Source organism: Belonocnema kinseyi, chromosome 7 (genome assembly GCF_010883055.1).
Source record: "Belonocnema kinseyi isolate 2016_QV_RU_SX_M_011 chromosome 7, B_treatae_v1, whole genome shotgun sequence".
NCBI lineage: Eukaryota > Metazoa > Arthropoda > Insecta > Hymenoptera > Cynipidae > Belonocnema > Belonocnema kinseyi.
In genome coordinates, this window is record NC_046663.1 from 109,785,444 (window position 1) to 109,802,314 (window position 16,871).

The window sequence follows — 16,871 nt, forward strand, 5'->3', positions numbered from 1 at the left end:
AAACTATACAGTGCAAAAAGTTTATTTAATTAGCGAATGTTTACAAATATAAAATAACGTCATATTGTGAACAACCATGAATTGAAATTCAGCATTTAAAACATCCTACCCTAAATCAGACTGTAAATCAGACCTTTCAGAAGTTCGATCTGATAGCGTCACGAAATTGAAACATTATTCAGGGTTAAATTCCAGGCGTCAACTCTATCGCTAATCAGGCCGTAAATGATCGCAGTTTAAGTTCCCACAATTTTTTTTATCAATTATGTTGTATGCGTTGGCAAAGTTTTCGCAAAGACGCAAACAATATCTTGATACTTACTACTAAATTGTGGTCCACATATAAGTGAAAATTTTTTTATTATTCTTATTTCTCGTAATTTCTTTACATTTGCCATATTAGAGCCATTTCTTCTATAGATGTAGATGCATCTTTCTTTATTTAAATGATTTTCACAATCAGCTTGTTAATGGATCTCAGAAGCGCATCGCGAACAGAGCTAATGCTTATTTTAAAATGAAAACAAATTGCCCAATTTGCGTGGCAGCAACAACCAACAAGGAGGAAGCTAATACTTTTGTGAAAAATGTATGAAATATTGAAACATCGACAAATTGAAAAAAATTCTCCTTTTCCGAGAAGATTCTGGGTCAGACCGATTTTCGCCGTTGCTAAACGTTTTCAGCAAGGTGACAGTGAAAATTTAGTGGCCGAGATGAGGCAGGAAGAGAAAGATCTGCAAAAATATTTCACATATTTTCGCATTCTTCCTGAATACTTTCACATACTGTATGCTATCGTGAAACCGTTCATTGAAAAACAGAATGTTATCCGTGAGCCTATTTCAGCGAAAACAAGGTTAGAAATAACTCTACGGTACTTGGCAGCAGGAGATTCACAAGTTTCCCCTTCATTCGCTTTTCTTGTTGCACCAAATACAATTAGCAAGATAATTCGTGAAACATGCCAGAAAATTTACGAAGCACTGTATGACGAATACTTTTTTAAACCTTCAGAAGAAAATTGGAAGAAAAAGATAGGCGAATTTGAAACTCTGTGGAACTTTGATCATTGTATGGCTGCAGTAGACGGCAAACAGGTGGAAATTCAAGTAAGAACCTGTCACTTTGTCTTGCTAAAATTCAAATATACCATGTGTTATCCTTAGATATAACAGTCAATCGATTTACATATAAAACATATACCATTCTTATCTTGAGAAGTTCCGTAAAATAAGTTGTACGTAATTTTTATTGGAATTTAAATTTTTAATTGAAAATATTATATTATTATATACTATATTTAATCGCAACTTTGTGCGCGCCTAGGGCGCGCGACTGTTGGTTCTCGCGCTTCACGCTCAATTATATATTTATCTCGCGCTACGCGCTCGGTCTTTATATTTTCGCACATTCTTGCGCAAACATTTTAAAATTAAGACTCAAAACATCCACCACTTTAATTTTGTAATTGTGAATTCTCTTTCGTTAAAAGAGCTTAGCTCAAGAGTTTGAGCGCACCTACGCACGCGACTGATGGCAAACGCCCTCCGCACTTGGTCTTTGCATTTCTTCTGCATTCGGGCACAGACCTTTTAAAATCAAAGGTGAACGGACCGACAATTGTAACTTTGTGATTTTGAACTCTCTTTTGTTAAAGCTCTTTTGGCTTTAACGAACACATTCTCATCCCACATCTCGTGCTTCGTACTCGATTTTGTCCAACATGTCAACTTTTCTACATTATACACAACACTTTTATATCAATTATAATACATTTTTTATATAACTCTGCCTGGGATTACTTATTAAAAAATTGAAAAATAAAAAGCAAATTGTGTTTATTATGATTATTTCTGTATTTGTTTCTTATTTTGCTTTAACTTGGATTATCAGCTGATCTTAAAAATGTATCATTTCAATAAATGTATATCATTACAATTCATAATATGCATAAAAATTGAATCATACTAATTCTTATTTCCTTCTTTTTCTAATTTTTTTTATTTTTAATGTTCTTTTTTTACGATTAAATAAAAACTACTGCGCATCTGCATATGGTATAATACAGGAACCTATATAGGGTCCTATATAGGAGCATATGTCCTCTCTCGTCTTTCCTGAGCTTTTCCCAAAAAGTTAATTTTTGCATTTTTTTCTTAAGTTTTGCAATTAAAAGAAAATCTACTCGTCCTATCGAAAAATGATTGATACTAAATTTATTGATCTTTTTAGGCGAACAACTTTTGTCTGGTAATTTAAGTTGATACCTTGTGTCGTTTTTTCAAACAAATTTAATATTTTTATTTTAAATGTTATTTTTTACAACTAAAGCAAAAACTACGTGTCCTATCAAAAATTATAGCTCTTCTTCGGATGAACAATTTTTGTTTCATTTTTTTTCGTAGCTTATATCGAAAAGTGATTCATTATACATTTTTAGTTGTTTCCAGGGCGCGCAATTTTAGCTTTGTCATTTTTTTCGTATCTTGCTTAGTTTGACGAAAAAATGGAATTTTTGAATGTTTCATTATTTTTGGTACGATCAAATTTGGCATGTTCAACTCTTCGACCAAATTAAAGAAGTTGTTATTATAGTCCTGTAGGGCTTTCAAAAAGCAAAGTTTTTCTTTTTCTGACTTTTTTTCACATCATTCGTTGTTTGGCTTAAAATTCTCATTTTAGTTTTTTTTTTATTTTGAAAATGCTTTAACTCTGACAATTTTCTTTTCGTAGAAAAAAGTCAGAAGGATAAATTATTTAAGTTTTGAAGTACTATAAACAACCGTGCATAGAATTTTTACATCTTGAAAAAAACTGGTTTCACAATCTTATGTAGGATCAAATTGGACATTTTCAACTTTTTGACTAAATTGAAAAAGTTGTTATCATTATCTTATAGGGCTTTTAAAAAGCAACGTTTTTCTCTAGAGACTTTTTTTCGTATTATGCGTTGTTTGGCCTAAATTATTCATTTTAGTTTGTTTTTTTGGATTTTGAAAATGCTATAACTCTAGTAATTTTTGATTTTTCTAAAAAAGTAATCGAGATAAATTGTTCAATTTTTTGAATACTATGATTAAACGTACAGAGAATTTTTAAAAAAGTGGTCTCAAAAATATTCAAAATGTGCGCACTTTTTGAATTTTCATCCAAAATGGCTGGCTAACGAACTTGACCTTTAGTTTAGGACACTTAACGAGTGTACCAAAGGGAAATATTATAGATTAATTTTTTCAAACGTCATTGTGTTCACAGACAGATCGTACAGACATACAGACATATAGGCATACAGACATACAAACAGACAGACACATTCGTAAAAACCTGTTTTTCAGATTCAGGTCGTCTCAAAACGTGGACATTTGACAAAAACTGGGGGGGGGGGGTCAAATTTCAAACAAATCTAATACCTTCTCTGATGAGAATGTAATACTCGAATTCTATCAAATGTTGATCACACCTGACGATCTGTCAACATTTTAAGCATATCTTTATTTTATCTCGATATGTATCCACCATTAAAACTATGAAAATTTCCCGAGCAGTATAAAGAAGGCTTTTTTCTAAAATGGATCCTATACAAATTCTTGATATTGATATAAAAATAGCCTCTTAATATCATTTTTAAATTCGGAAAAAAATTAAGGGGCATTTTGACAACAGAGAAACCAGTTGTACAGATCCTATTGTAGAAAAAATAGTTTTTGTACCACTCCAGTTAGAGCACAACGTGATTGAATTCGTTATGGTATATTATTCTAGGCTCCATACAAGAGTGGTTTACTTTTCTTCAATTACAAGAAGGACTTCAGCATAAACTTGATGGCAGTATGCGATGCGAAATGCAATTTTCTCATTTTAGACGTAGGGGGAGAAGGTCGTCGAAGCGATGGTGCTGTCTTAAGGGACAGCGAGTTTTTTAAAAGACTGGAAAATAATGATCTGTATAGCCCACCGCCTGAAACACTAGGTTAGAATATATTTTATTTAGTCTCTACATTGATTGGTCTTGGAATTCAGGGGATGACTTATTCATTATAGAGTCAATTGTAAATAAGGGAAATTTCTTCCAAACTTGGGAATTTGTGAAAGGTACCGTTAAATTGTTTGTTCAAAACTTGTAAAATGACTGGTTTTTGTGGCGATTCGAATGGATTACCGACCCTATAAACAAAAAAATTGTGATTTGAAGATACTTAGGTGAAAATATTCACATGGAATTTCACGTGCAAAATCACTTAAGATATAGATGAAAATGGAAGTCATTTCTTATTTTCGTGTACCCCGTATACTATATTATTAATAGGTATCAATTTTTTGTTGAAACTGGAACAATTGATTAGTATTTAAAATTTTAAACGTTCCTTACTTAATTTTCTTTATTTTTCCAATTTTTCACTCTGATATATCATCTCATCTTGAATTAGCGGGCTACACAAAATAATGTCGGTAAAATAGGAATGGGATAAGTGTCACATGCCGTTCATTCCATATGGATGTTTTCAATTTTCCGGCTGATGTCGAGTTGCGGAAATGTGAAGGGAGCACAGCGGGTGGTGACATCCCCCTCCATAATACTTATACTACTAGCTTCTCCGCTTCTCAACTTTTGCCGTCGAGTGGTGGACTTATATTTCCTAAAATTTTCCCTTCGCAATATTAGGATTGCCAGAAAACTCTACGACAGACATTTTTTCCATGTTGGCGTGTTTAAAAATTGTTGGGAAGAATGTATTGTGAATGGCATAATACTAGAATATAAATAAACAATTCTTATTAATTGAGTCGGTCATTTTTTTTTATCGGTACCGATAATTTTTGTAACGGTACCTACATTGTATAGACTTCATAAATGAAGATATTCTATGTTTTTTGTCCATATAATTTAATTGTTCGCATCTCTTGAAAAGTGAAAATGTTTTAAAATCATAGTGAGATAACAAAATGAGAAGAACAGCAATATTTCTCAAGATTAAAAAATTATTTACTATTAAAATTTCATCATTTACCAATATTATTTAGAAAAATTTAGAAATACATTTCATCATAAAATACAATTACTGGGTAAAATGTGAAGGGAAAATTATAGGAAATCCGAAGGACAGCTCGACGGTCAATGTTGAGATGTGGGGAGCGATAAATGGAGCATAACATGCAGGGGGAGTCGCTACCCACTGTGTTGCTTTGATATTTCCGCAACTCGACATCACCCCAAATTTCCATGTGGATTTCTACGTGATTGGATAAATTCACCTCGATATTTGCACCGGGGTAGTATCTTGAATTAAATAAATTGTATAACTCGGTTGACATAACAAATATTTTTCTGAAAAAGCCATATTTCATTTCGATAGATTTTTTGCGTAGTTTACAAATCCGGAGATGAAAACATTTTATCACGCGATTACTTTTTTGTAGAAGTGTCTTCAAAATTTAAAAAATAAAACAACGTTTTTTGGAAATTTTGCCTTCATGTAACAAATACCGATTTACGATATGATCGAGTTTAGGATTGGATTTTTGACATATAGGATTATTATTTCATGGGAAAGCAGAAATATTATAGGACTTTTTCACTAAGATTCGCCACTATGTTTAAAAGCAGTTTATCATTTTTGTTTCTTTGTATCAAAATAAAGGAGAAAATGGAAGGATTGCACCGAACGTGTTCGTTGCAGATGAGAGAATCGCTGCGGGTAACAACTTTTTGACACCCTATCCACGTATATCGGATTTAAACAACAAACAAAAGGTCTTTAATTACCGTCTGAGTCGCGCTAGGCGAATTGTTGAATATTCCTTCGGCATTTTAGCTGCGCGATAGAGGATTTTTGGAAGGAAAATTATTGCTTCAGTTGATACAGCAAAAAACTCGCTAAAGCTGCAATGGCACTACATAACTTCATCAAGGCCTTAGGAAAAATAAACCCCGAAGATGAAAGGCCATATCGCACGTTGAGTTCAGAAGATCGCAGATTAATAACCGAAGGGATCAGTGACATTGCTTCTCATCTTCCGCCAAATGTTGAGAAAACAGTGTATCGCGTGCAAAGTCCTGCTGAAGTTCGAATGATATTTGCAGAGTATTTTTACGATGAAGGAGCCGTTGACTGGTAGTGGAAAAAAGTTCTTCGCAATGATTTCTGATGACAAATGAGATATTTTTATTATTGAGTTCAGTGATTACAATAAAATATACCTATATTCATAGTTTAACCCCGCCTACTTAAATAATATTAAGTATTCAACTTAAACATGAAATAAATGATAGAAATTCGAATTTATTAAATCGTGCGGAAAAATGATAAAATACAGCTATACATTTTTTCATTTTTCTCAGTCAACTATAAGAGATCATATGAATTTTGTATACAATGATTTTTGCTGGACACGAGTACTAATTAAAAATTTGTTTTCCTGAAATACCAGTTTTAGAAAATTGAGTCGAAGGCAGTAATAAAAAATCAGATTTTGACAATATTAAAAAATACGAAATGTCTTGTCGTCCAGAAATTCGGGATGAGTAATAAAATATTTTTCTTAAACTTGGCTAGTCATCCCAACTTTCAGGATGACTAGTCCATCCCCTTTTCCAACCACTCCAATTTTTCAGGACGATTATACAACCTAAAAAAATTACGTCTAAAAAATGAATGATGAAATTCAAAGAAATTTTTGCAAAGAAGTGTATTAAAATCATTCGATATAGAGCGAATTCCAAAAAAAACTGAATAATGATTTATCGTGAAGTTCTCCTTGTGAATTATGTAAAATGTTTTAAATATAATTTTCAAATTGACCACGGGCTTTGTCCTGAATAAAATCCCACATTTAAATAGTTTCATATGCAGGGTGGACACGCTGGGGCTTACATACATGGCCAGTTGAATGCTACCCGAATTGCACAATAGCAGGGGACAAGCCATTTTACAGGGGTATTTTCATATTTCGCGCCTTTAAAGTTGCATTCGGATCGGCCATTCGGCCAAGTCCGTGCATCTTCGGATTGAGTTTATGAGAGTTTCCATGGTTGCGTTCAAAACCTCAAGCGGTTATGTTCAGATTCACCTGTTTGCCCTAGTCGCTGTCAGTAAATATAGGCAATGTCAATTTAAAGTTTACACATGTAATATTTCATTCACTTTATTTAAAACATATCCTGTCTATTCATAACATACCTTTTTTTATGTAGTAAAAATAAGCGTTAAACACCATTCACTCTTCGCCCACTGGAAGCGCAGAATATTATTACTATTTTATAGTATTTGTCACTGAGCACCTATTCTATAATGGTATTAGCAAAGAAAAAAAATTACGTTTACTTCTCACTTCACATGTCTCACTTCATTATTAATTAAACACTTTTATTATTTGTAATTACTATATAACACAACCTATATTCTTTTGACACTTGTATTCGTTTGAAGTTTTGAACGCAACCATGGAAACTATCATAAACTTGATCCGAAGATGCACGGACTTGACGGAATGGCCAATCCAAATGAAACTTTAAGGGCGCGAAATATGAAAATACCCCTGTATAATGGGTTCAGCCCTGCTGTTATGCAATTCGGGTAGCATTCAACTCGCCATGTATGTAAGCCCCAGCGTGTCCACCCTGTAGTTTATTTTCATGTGAGAGGGGGATAGAAATAATAATTAGTATTCAGAACTTGAATATTCATACAGATGAAATATTAATGAACTTTTTTTACATATATGCTCGCATCTGAAGTAATGACTTTCTTCAAAAATGTATGAAAAATGATTTTAATCTAATCAAAACAGAAGTGAAATTTGACAAAACTTAACATAAGTATCTAATTAAGATCCGAATCAATAATGTACGAAGTGTATTTTAACAAATTTTTTCTAATACGTTAATTTGCTCATCATAAACAACTCATAAGCTAACCACACTCTACTAGGTCCATCCAAATGAGCAATTAGTACTGCTTAACGAGATGAACACGATTCTTCGCGTCATCTTAGCGAAGCTCTTATTCCTGAAACCATGTAACAATACGGAGAAAAAGATATCGCAAAATGATATCGCAAAAGCTCTGTATTGAAATAAAGCGCAATATGATGACGCACAAGCAGGTTCCGGACCTTTTTAGGATATTATAATGCACTAACATTGTTGGGTACTACTTGAACTCTTGTATATATAATATAATAAAATAATAATATAATGTAAAATCTTGCAATGTACGATATCACGATTTTACGCTATTATAATGTGATAATTACGATATATAGCGCAGGAATTACGGTATATATTGAAATTCATGCGATAATATTTTCTCCGTGAAAAAATACTACGCAACAATAATTATTATATCAGTTTAGTTATTATATATGTTCAAAATTCACAATTATTGTAAAACAACCACATAGATTCTAACCTGCATGTCGAAAAGAGAAATCGAACTTCTTCAAAATTCTTTGGGAAAATATTGTGTTTGTTGGTTGGCTAACCCGTTATACCTTTAAAATATGCTTATAACAACCCATATTCACTTTCTTTGCACAAATTATCTGCAAAAACATAGTAATGTTTTATTTTATTATATCAATACTTACTTCAGAATAAATCCCGTCGTTATTACACATTTTGAAAAATATTTTAACCACCAATTTTTTTCACTTGTCAAGCATTTTTCAAATATTCGAAAACATTGCGAACGCAGGCGCTAAACTATTCTCGAGTCCCTGCGCGGGGCGAACTCATCACTTTCGGAACACTTTTCAGCAAATTCTCTGCAATCATCTGATTGGTCGAATATCCTACTCCGAAAATTTACTACTCTGCTCATATGTATCCATGGGACTGCGCCCTTAGTGGGAAATTCTGAAAATCAGAATATCGTTTTTTCAGTGTTGCAATCTGCAAAACACACATAGAAGTGGCGCATTACCCTCCGAAAGGTACACTCAGAAACCCTACAAAAATTTCCGATTGCTAGAGAGAAAATTATTATTTCAATATCTTGCTAGAGAAATGTAAATTGCTCATTGAAAAGAACTAAATCTGTCGATCTTTGCAGTCATATGAAAATCATCGTCCTTTAGAAATCGAGACATTAAATAGAAAGTATTTTACACAGCACAAGTCGAATTTAGTATCAATTCAATTTCGACGTCTGTTGCGCAGAATAACTTCTATTCTATGTCTCGATATCTAAAGGACGATGATTTTCATATGTCTGCTAAGATCGACAGATATAATTCTTTTCAATGAGCAATTTACATTTCTCTCGCAAGATATTCAAATAGTAATTTTTTCACTAGCAATCGCAAATTTGCGTAGGGTTTCTGAGTTTACCTTTCGGAGGACGTTTTAGCTTCTGGGAATGCGACTAATATTAGTTTTCTATAAAGCCAAATAACTTGTACAATGCTAACCTTATTTATACGATTCTACGCAAAGCGTAATTTCAATTTTTTTTTTTAATTGCAGAATTATAATCGATTATTATCAGAGAGTTTACGGCGACTTCCTTTTATCATTTGTCACAGTTTTTCTATTCCAAGACCAAGTAAGACATAACAATAAACAATGACAATAAAAGAACGCAAGTTGCATATTTATTCTAATTTGAAATTTGCGCCAAGAGGGATTCGACTTTTAGCGACTTTTAGAGACTGTTTTACGCCCCCCATAAAGGAGTAATTAAATGCGTTTATTTTTATAATAAATTATACATAACATGAAATAAATTGTATTGATGAATAAAAACCAAACTAGTTACATCACAAAAACTTCTTATTGAAAAAAAAAAATTGAAAAGTTTTCAAGTTTTAGGTTAGGATGGCACTATTATTGTATATTAAAAATGTTAATTTTTTCACTTTAATCACTAAAAACAGCTTAGGAAAAATAGTATTACTTGCAAAAGGTCAGAAAATTGCAAAAATTAAAAGACTAAGCTGCACGGGGGTTAAGTACTCTACTGAAAATTCCTATGCAGGTTCCTATATAGGAACCTACATAAGATCCTATACAGGATCCTACATAGGAACCTATATGTTTCGTCTGTAGGTGCCACCTATAGGAAATGACATAGGATCTTATATAGATTTTTTTATAGGCCACTATATAGTTTTTTCTATTGGACCCTATCCAGATGCGCAGTAGTATTATATGGCACCAACAATGCGCAGAAGTTTTTTGGTCGTTCAGGAGCACTTGAAAACATACGTACCTTTACGTACCATTAGGTTCACATAAATACGTACAATTAGGTACCATTATGTACCTTATTAGAGAGGGTTCTATATAGGAACCTATATAGGATCCTATTTCATTTCTTATAGGCAGCACCTATAGGTGGTTACTAGAATAAAAAATGCGTTTTCGAACAAATCCTTTTAACAGAATGTGTAATTGATTTTTAATAATTTTTGGGCCAATAAATTCATTATTCTTGTCACTTTAAATTGTAAAACTAAATTATACAAAAAATATCGTAATAGAATTTCTGTAAATACTGGATTAGCAATTCGCTGCCTATTCGAAAATAATAAGTTCATTTTACGTTTTTGCTTACTGAATATGTAAAATTTATGTTAGTAAAAATTTCGAAATGTTAACTTTAAAAATGTCCCGGTTTCTGAGCCTAAGATTTTTGGATTAAGCCGGCTTCTGTCTCCATGCGTATAATTTTATTCCGACAAATTAGGATCTTTGCTTCCGAAACGTCACCAATGTCCGTTTTTTAACATTCTTTATGGCTACGTACATTACTCGTGCAACTAACAAAAACTAAGAATGTTTCATAAATTTAGGTCTTAAACTATCGGTCGGGTATTCTTTCATTAAACGTAAAACTTGAGTTTCATTCCTAGTTATTTATTTGATATAAAGTTTATTATAAACATTAACATTATAAAATTCATGTATCTTTAGAGTTTTCTTTCGATTTTTAAAATACTTCGTTAAAAATAAGATAAATTTTGTAAATGCGCATCAACCTTTAATCTTCTACGTGCATCACATCACACACTTCACTTGAGGAATACGTATAATTAAAAACCATATACAAAACAAACAGAGACGTATTTAGTACTGCAGATATCAGACACACGTAAAACCTTATTACGTAAATAAACGATTTTTTTAATCTATTAAGATTTTATCTGCAATACCTGATTCAATTTGGAACTCAATAAAGAATTATTGTTCCGTACATAAAAAATGAATTTAAATTGAAGATAGTTTTGAATTTACGCTTATATATCATAATGAGAACTTCACTTTTTCCGACCATGTATTTATGTATGAATGTATGTATGTATGCATGTATTTATGTATGTGTGTGTATGTATGTCAAAAATTTACATAGTATGATCTGCAAAAGCCATAAATTCCGATCTATCGTTGAACAATAATCTTATAAATGATTTAAATTAATTAAAATTTTTTAATACAATCGATCTTCCTATAATTTATCATGTTACTTCTTTATTTGGCATTTCCAGCTTCTGAGGTTTAAATCGTGGATTCTGTAACTTTACTTTCTCTCTCGGTTAATCCATGCGTACGATCTTTGACTGTCGACCCAGCATACTTGGAGGATGATTCTTATGTATCTTCATATGTTTTAGTTTATGAATCCTACAGAATTTTAAGAAAAAAAAAGTTCGTGCAAATATATTCAGTTATTCACGGAAAATTTTGGTCTATCATTTTAATCTGAAAGATAATTAAAAACTTGAGATTAATCATAAAATCTGTAATCTACTTTTCAAAAGTTTTTATTAAATTATAAATAAATAGAAACCTAAATTTACGTATACTACAAACTTACATTAATTATTTTCTAATTGCAACTATCGAAATTAAAATTAAGATTGGGCTTAATAACATGAATGTTTTTTTTCGCTTTCCAAATTTATTCAGGTGTCACCAAGCAGAAATGGTGTCAATTTCGGCAACTTAAAAAAATGTTTTATTTAAAAAATTTTTAAATGGAATAGATCACAACATCTTTTATTTTAATAGGAATATACAAACTTGAACAGTTTCTTTAGTAAAGCGTTAGGAATGGGTTAATTCCAAACATTATAAACACCAAAAATGTGATAATTTAAAAACAAAATAATCATTATTGTACAATAATTTGAATTTGAAAAGAGATATAATGAAATAATCTCCATATTTATAATCTTTCGAAATTAAAAATTATATAAAACCTATGTATTTTGTCCGTAGAATAAAATAGCTTAATCAGTTTGTCGAGAACTAGCAGATTTGAACATGTTCCTTAAGAATTTGAAAAATTAAATCATTTTTTATTAAAAATAATCTTTTAATGAAATTCTCTCATGCAAATATTCACATTATCTACTAGATATTTATAACCGTATGGATTGTTTATAACTTTTTAACTTATAAGTCTTATAACGATCTGGCATTTCCAATGTCACTATAATAATCAATTATAACGGTTCTAGTACCTATTAAATAACTTTTTCTTAAAACGAACTGATACTCTAGAGCATTGGTTTAAGTAAATTATTTATATTAATTAAATATAATTTGGGACTCAGAATAGATTTTATTTTTAATTTTCATGTTAAACGACTTATTCTCAAATCAGAATTAAAATGTTATCCTCATTTCATAAAATTCTGTATTATTGTTAATTAAATATAGATATCAAATTTACATGTGTGTGTATCCAACAGTCGGATGAAGTGCAAGTTTGCATTATTTCATTAGAACCTCAATCAAAACATTTGAAGTAACAACAATTTTGATATAATTTATTCCAGAAAGTGGCATCTTTTCGTATGATTTTGCTGCGCTATTTAATTTAAAATGTATTTGAAAAATCGCTATTAATGGATTCGACTGATTCTGAGAGTGTCCTTACATTTAGTCCTATCTCTTATTTTTCTTAAGTTTAAGTTTAAGACTATTCTAAGCGAGCAATTTACTTGAGCTGTTCATTTTTAATGCGTAATAATGTCGCCTTAACGATGTTTCTTAATCATCACACGAAGATTATTTCATTATTTCGAATGCGCTTAAAGAAAACGTGTGAACTCGAAGACACCTTTCTTTCTCGTAAAACTATTCACGTTATATGTTTAACAAAAGCACTTTCAAATTTTGTCTTAAATGATTACGCTTTTTTTTCTTTTTTTAAGCTCAACACACTAAATTCCAAGGCGTCAAATTTTGATCCAAAAGTGTTAATTGTTTCTCCCACTACAATGAATTGAGATATGATCAGATGACAGAAGTCCGGGTTTAGGTGTCACAAGATCAGAGGTTAGAGGTGAGGGAACATAGTCTAAATTTCAAATATTAGAAGGTTAAAGTGAAAATTCAGAGGTGGAAGGTGTTTAGTATTTACAGACCTGATAATCAAATAACTAATTTTAATAGAATTTACTATTCCAGTGTAGGAAATATAGAATAACCAAAATCCTAAACGGAAGATTATTTTTCGATTCGGATTGGTTTCTACGTTAAGACACTGTATTTGTTTTTCTCGTCCGCAGGTGGAAAACCGATCTGCTCGCAACTCACGGAAGATCTCTTCACAAGTATAAAATGTTTGTGTACAGTGAAAACGAAAGGCCGAGATATATTTTAACGGCCAGGCAACTTCGTACCACATTTAAAATGAGACAAAACATTATTAGCACGGGTCTTGCCCTAGTAGATATTTCGAAAGTTCCATTGCGAATTTCCTCCGTCTCTATAGATTCCTAACATACCGATTGTCACGTGAGTCAAGATACAATGTCGCCAAATTCACTTTCCCACTTTGCCACCATAAGTATCATTTTCGTTTCCCAGTGGGAAATTATTTCAATTGAGAATAATACAGAAAGATATTGCCTGAATCAGGGATTTCATTGGAAATTAACACTTGGTACTAATAAATTACTGATGAGCTAATTGAAGTAAAGATCTGTTTTATAATCTTTATAATGTAATTTGAGAAGGCGGATATCCATTAAGCTTATACTTCGCAATTTATGTAATTTGGTAAGTAATATTCACTCCATGAACTTTTCATTAACTGACTTATAGCCATTACCCGTATTGAATGAAATACTAAAATTTAAATGCTATGAGTTGTAGCCACTGATTTATTCTTTAAAAATAATTTACATCGGTAAAGCATTTCAGTAACTGTAAATTACAAATAAGAGATAAATGTTACTGATACTGATATACGTTTCTAACCTATTTAATCACTTTTATCATATTCCAACTTTAACCAGTTTTATAAATTTGGATCTAATTTAATAGTATTTCAACCTGAAGTAACTACGTAGAAGCTAAAAAAACGATTGCAAAAGTAGTAAAAATTCAAAGATTCTCCAGTGCACGTATCTTCTAGATTCGAAATAAAATGAAAAAAATTTATTCTTTCACAGAAACTTTTATTTTAATCAAATAAAAGTTTATTGGAATCCAAAAATCTATTATCTCATATGTTGCTTTCTAAATTTAAATAAATAATTTGCTTACTATAATTTAAAAGAGAGTACAATTTTAATGAAAACACATTCGTAAAATTCCAAATTTACATACAAACCAAAAAAATGAGTTTTCCAGCAATTTTCCTTTTGCACGATGATTGTAGAAAAGTTTACACAATACAATAATGTATGTGTTCATAAACAAAAGAAGTCAAGCGCAAAGACAAAGTTTCTTAGATTAGAGTTTCCCTATAAACAGGGAATAGAATAAGATGTAATTTTTTTTTTCTGTAGAATAGAATATTTCGTGTCTTAGTGAACAAAAATGAAACAAGAACGACTGAAGAAGGACAAAGTGGATAGAACACAATAGAAACGGATAGAAAAATATGAAGTCAGTTTAGGAACACAAGAATTAATCCAAATCGCACAGAAATTTCATTTTTTACTTTCGCACTTAAAACTATAAAACCTGGGATTTTTCCCAAAACAGATTGAGGTATATCTTAGCCACATATGTAAGACTCTTTTAAGTCTCTGAAAGTCTCATTCCCATGCTTGGAAATTTGATTCTCACATACAAGGTTTCGCAAAACACAAAGGAAACTGAAATTCCTGCAGGCGTCTGAAGGCTTAATCGGATTCCTACATCAGAATTCGAACATATACTATGAATTATTATAAGCCTTTTTATTCAGTTCCTACATTTTTTATAGAAAGAAAGCAAGATAATTTAGATTTCCAAGGCGAATAAACACACGAAATAAAGCAGAAACCGGTAATATATATAGGATGATCTTTTAAATCGCTAACTATAAAGCAAATGTAAGATATGTTATTGATATTTACTTTCAATCTATCTAAAGCAGTGCATCACACCATCTTTAAAGTTGAGTTGAAAATAAAAACTTCAAGGGCACAATGTGGTGTGTAAAATTTAACTTGATCCTTGACGCCATATTAAGAGTAATTTATTGAATTGACAGGTATGATGAACCTTCTGGATTAAATCCGGCTCTGAGATCTAATCATCGCATCCAATTGAGATATCGACTATCCAAAAGAGCTTGTGGAAGAATTGAGCAACAGGCAGAGTGAGTTGATCAGCCGGCTAAACATACCTAGATTGCATAAGATTTTCGCAAGGCTCATCCGCATTCGGATATTAGAGCAATGGCAGCGAGTCGCAGAGCTAGATGTGCTGGATGCCACGAAGAACACGATACGAACCACTTACGTGTGTGTAAAGTCTGTTGCTCCGAGAGAATGGCAAAATTGCACCATTTCTCGCTAATGAGCATAGGTTCCCGAGTCAGTAAGAATTTCCGTCGACTTCGTAGTGCTAACTTTCGCGCGGAATGCGCGGCGATTTAACGGCAACGTTACCGAGAAAAAAAGAAAGAGCTTGTCATTTTTATTGAGGAGTAATTAGACAGATGTAGTATCATAGATTCAAAATTTTTACGAAAAATTACGTTGATTGAATGCATTTTATGCCCATGAGGTGAAAGTTTCATTGAGCGAACCAAATCATTGTCACGCAATAAAATAATAGAATTTCATCAACCTATTATCATATTCGATTGAGTCAATAGAATAAAGATAATAATATATTAGGTTAATAAAACTCGGAAGAAGTATTATGAAAAAAATTAAAAGATGGAATTAACAGATTACAACATTCTTAAATTATGATCTCGTGTGCATTTTTAAGAAAGTAACATGTTGCCTTTTTTAAGCAAATACAACAAAACCCCTTTTCAAACAATATTATACAAATAATATGCTATTCATCAAGTTCCAGATAAGCAAATGAAGTTTAGACGGTATATCATTCATTGGAATGAATAGTTACATAATTTTGTACTGGAGATTTCTCAAGTGTGTTTTACTCTATGAAATTAAAACCAAATTAACCTTCGATAATTATAGGGGCGGACACAGAATGGAGCTTTGAGGAATTTTCTAACAATTAAAATAATTCTCTAGAAAAAATTTCACTTTAGATGTTCCTTCTTCAATTATTAAACTTAATTTAATCTTATTTCACGTTGAGTTGCAATCAGAAATAAAATATGCCATGTTTCAGTATTATTTTTTAATTTTCAGTTCTCGTGAATACGCAAATCCGTAGGAAGATAATATGCATACAATAATAATAATGAAATAATGATAAAAACGAATACTAATAAAACATCATTTTATAGAGATAATAACATATGAAGGATTCCAGGGGATACGAGGGCAGGTGCCAAAACTGAAATTTTATAGGACACTCTTAGAGACATTTTTGAAACCCTTCTCTAAGAAAGGTGTCGCCAAAAAACGCTCGAATTGTAACAGAAAATGTTGTAAAACTGTTTGATTTTTAATCAAAACAAAGAAAGCTCCTTCTACTTTTTCTCATTTATATATACAGA

The 16,871-nt window shown here is 31.5% G+C and overlaps 1 protein-coding gene across 2 annotated transcripts in view; it reads left to right on the top strand.

Moving 5' to 3' along the window:
* Window positions 1-301: 301 nt before the first annotated feature.
* Window positions 302-16,871, top strand: part of LOC117177317 — a 24,238-nt gene continuing 7,668 nt past the window's right edge. The window contains exons 1-2 of one of the 2 annotated variants that reach the window (XM_033367929.1): window positions 302-1,112; window positions 13,519-13,781. In XM_033367929.1, coding sequence (XP_033223820.1) covers window positions 588-1,112; window positions 13,519-13,569 — 576 coding nt within the window. In that variant the 5' untranslated portion in view covers window positions 302-587 and the 3' untranslated portion in view covers window positions 13,570-13,781. Of the gene's footprint in view, window positions 1,113-13,518; window positions 13,782-16,871 lie in introns of those variants that run through there. The other variant, XM_033367930.1, reaches the window with a different exon arrangement.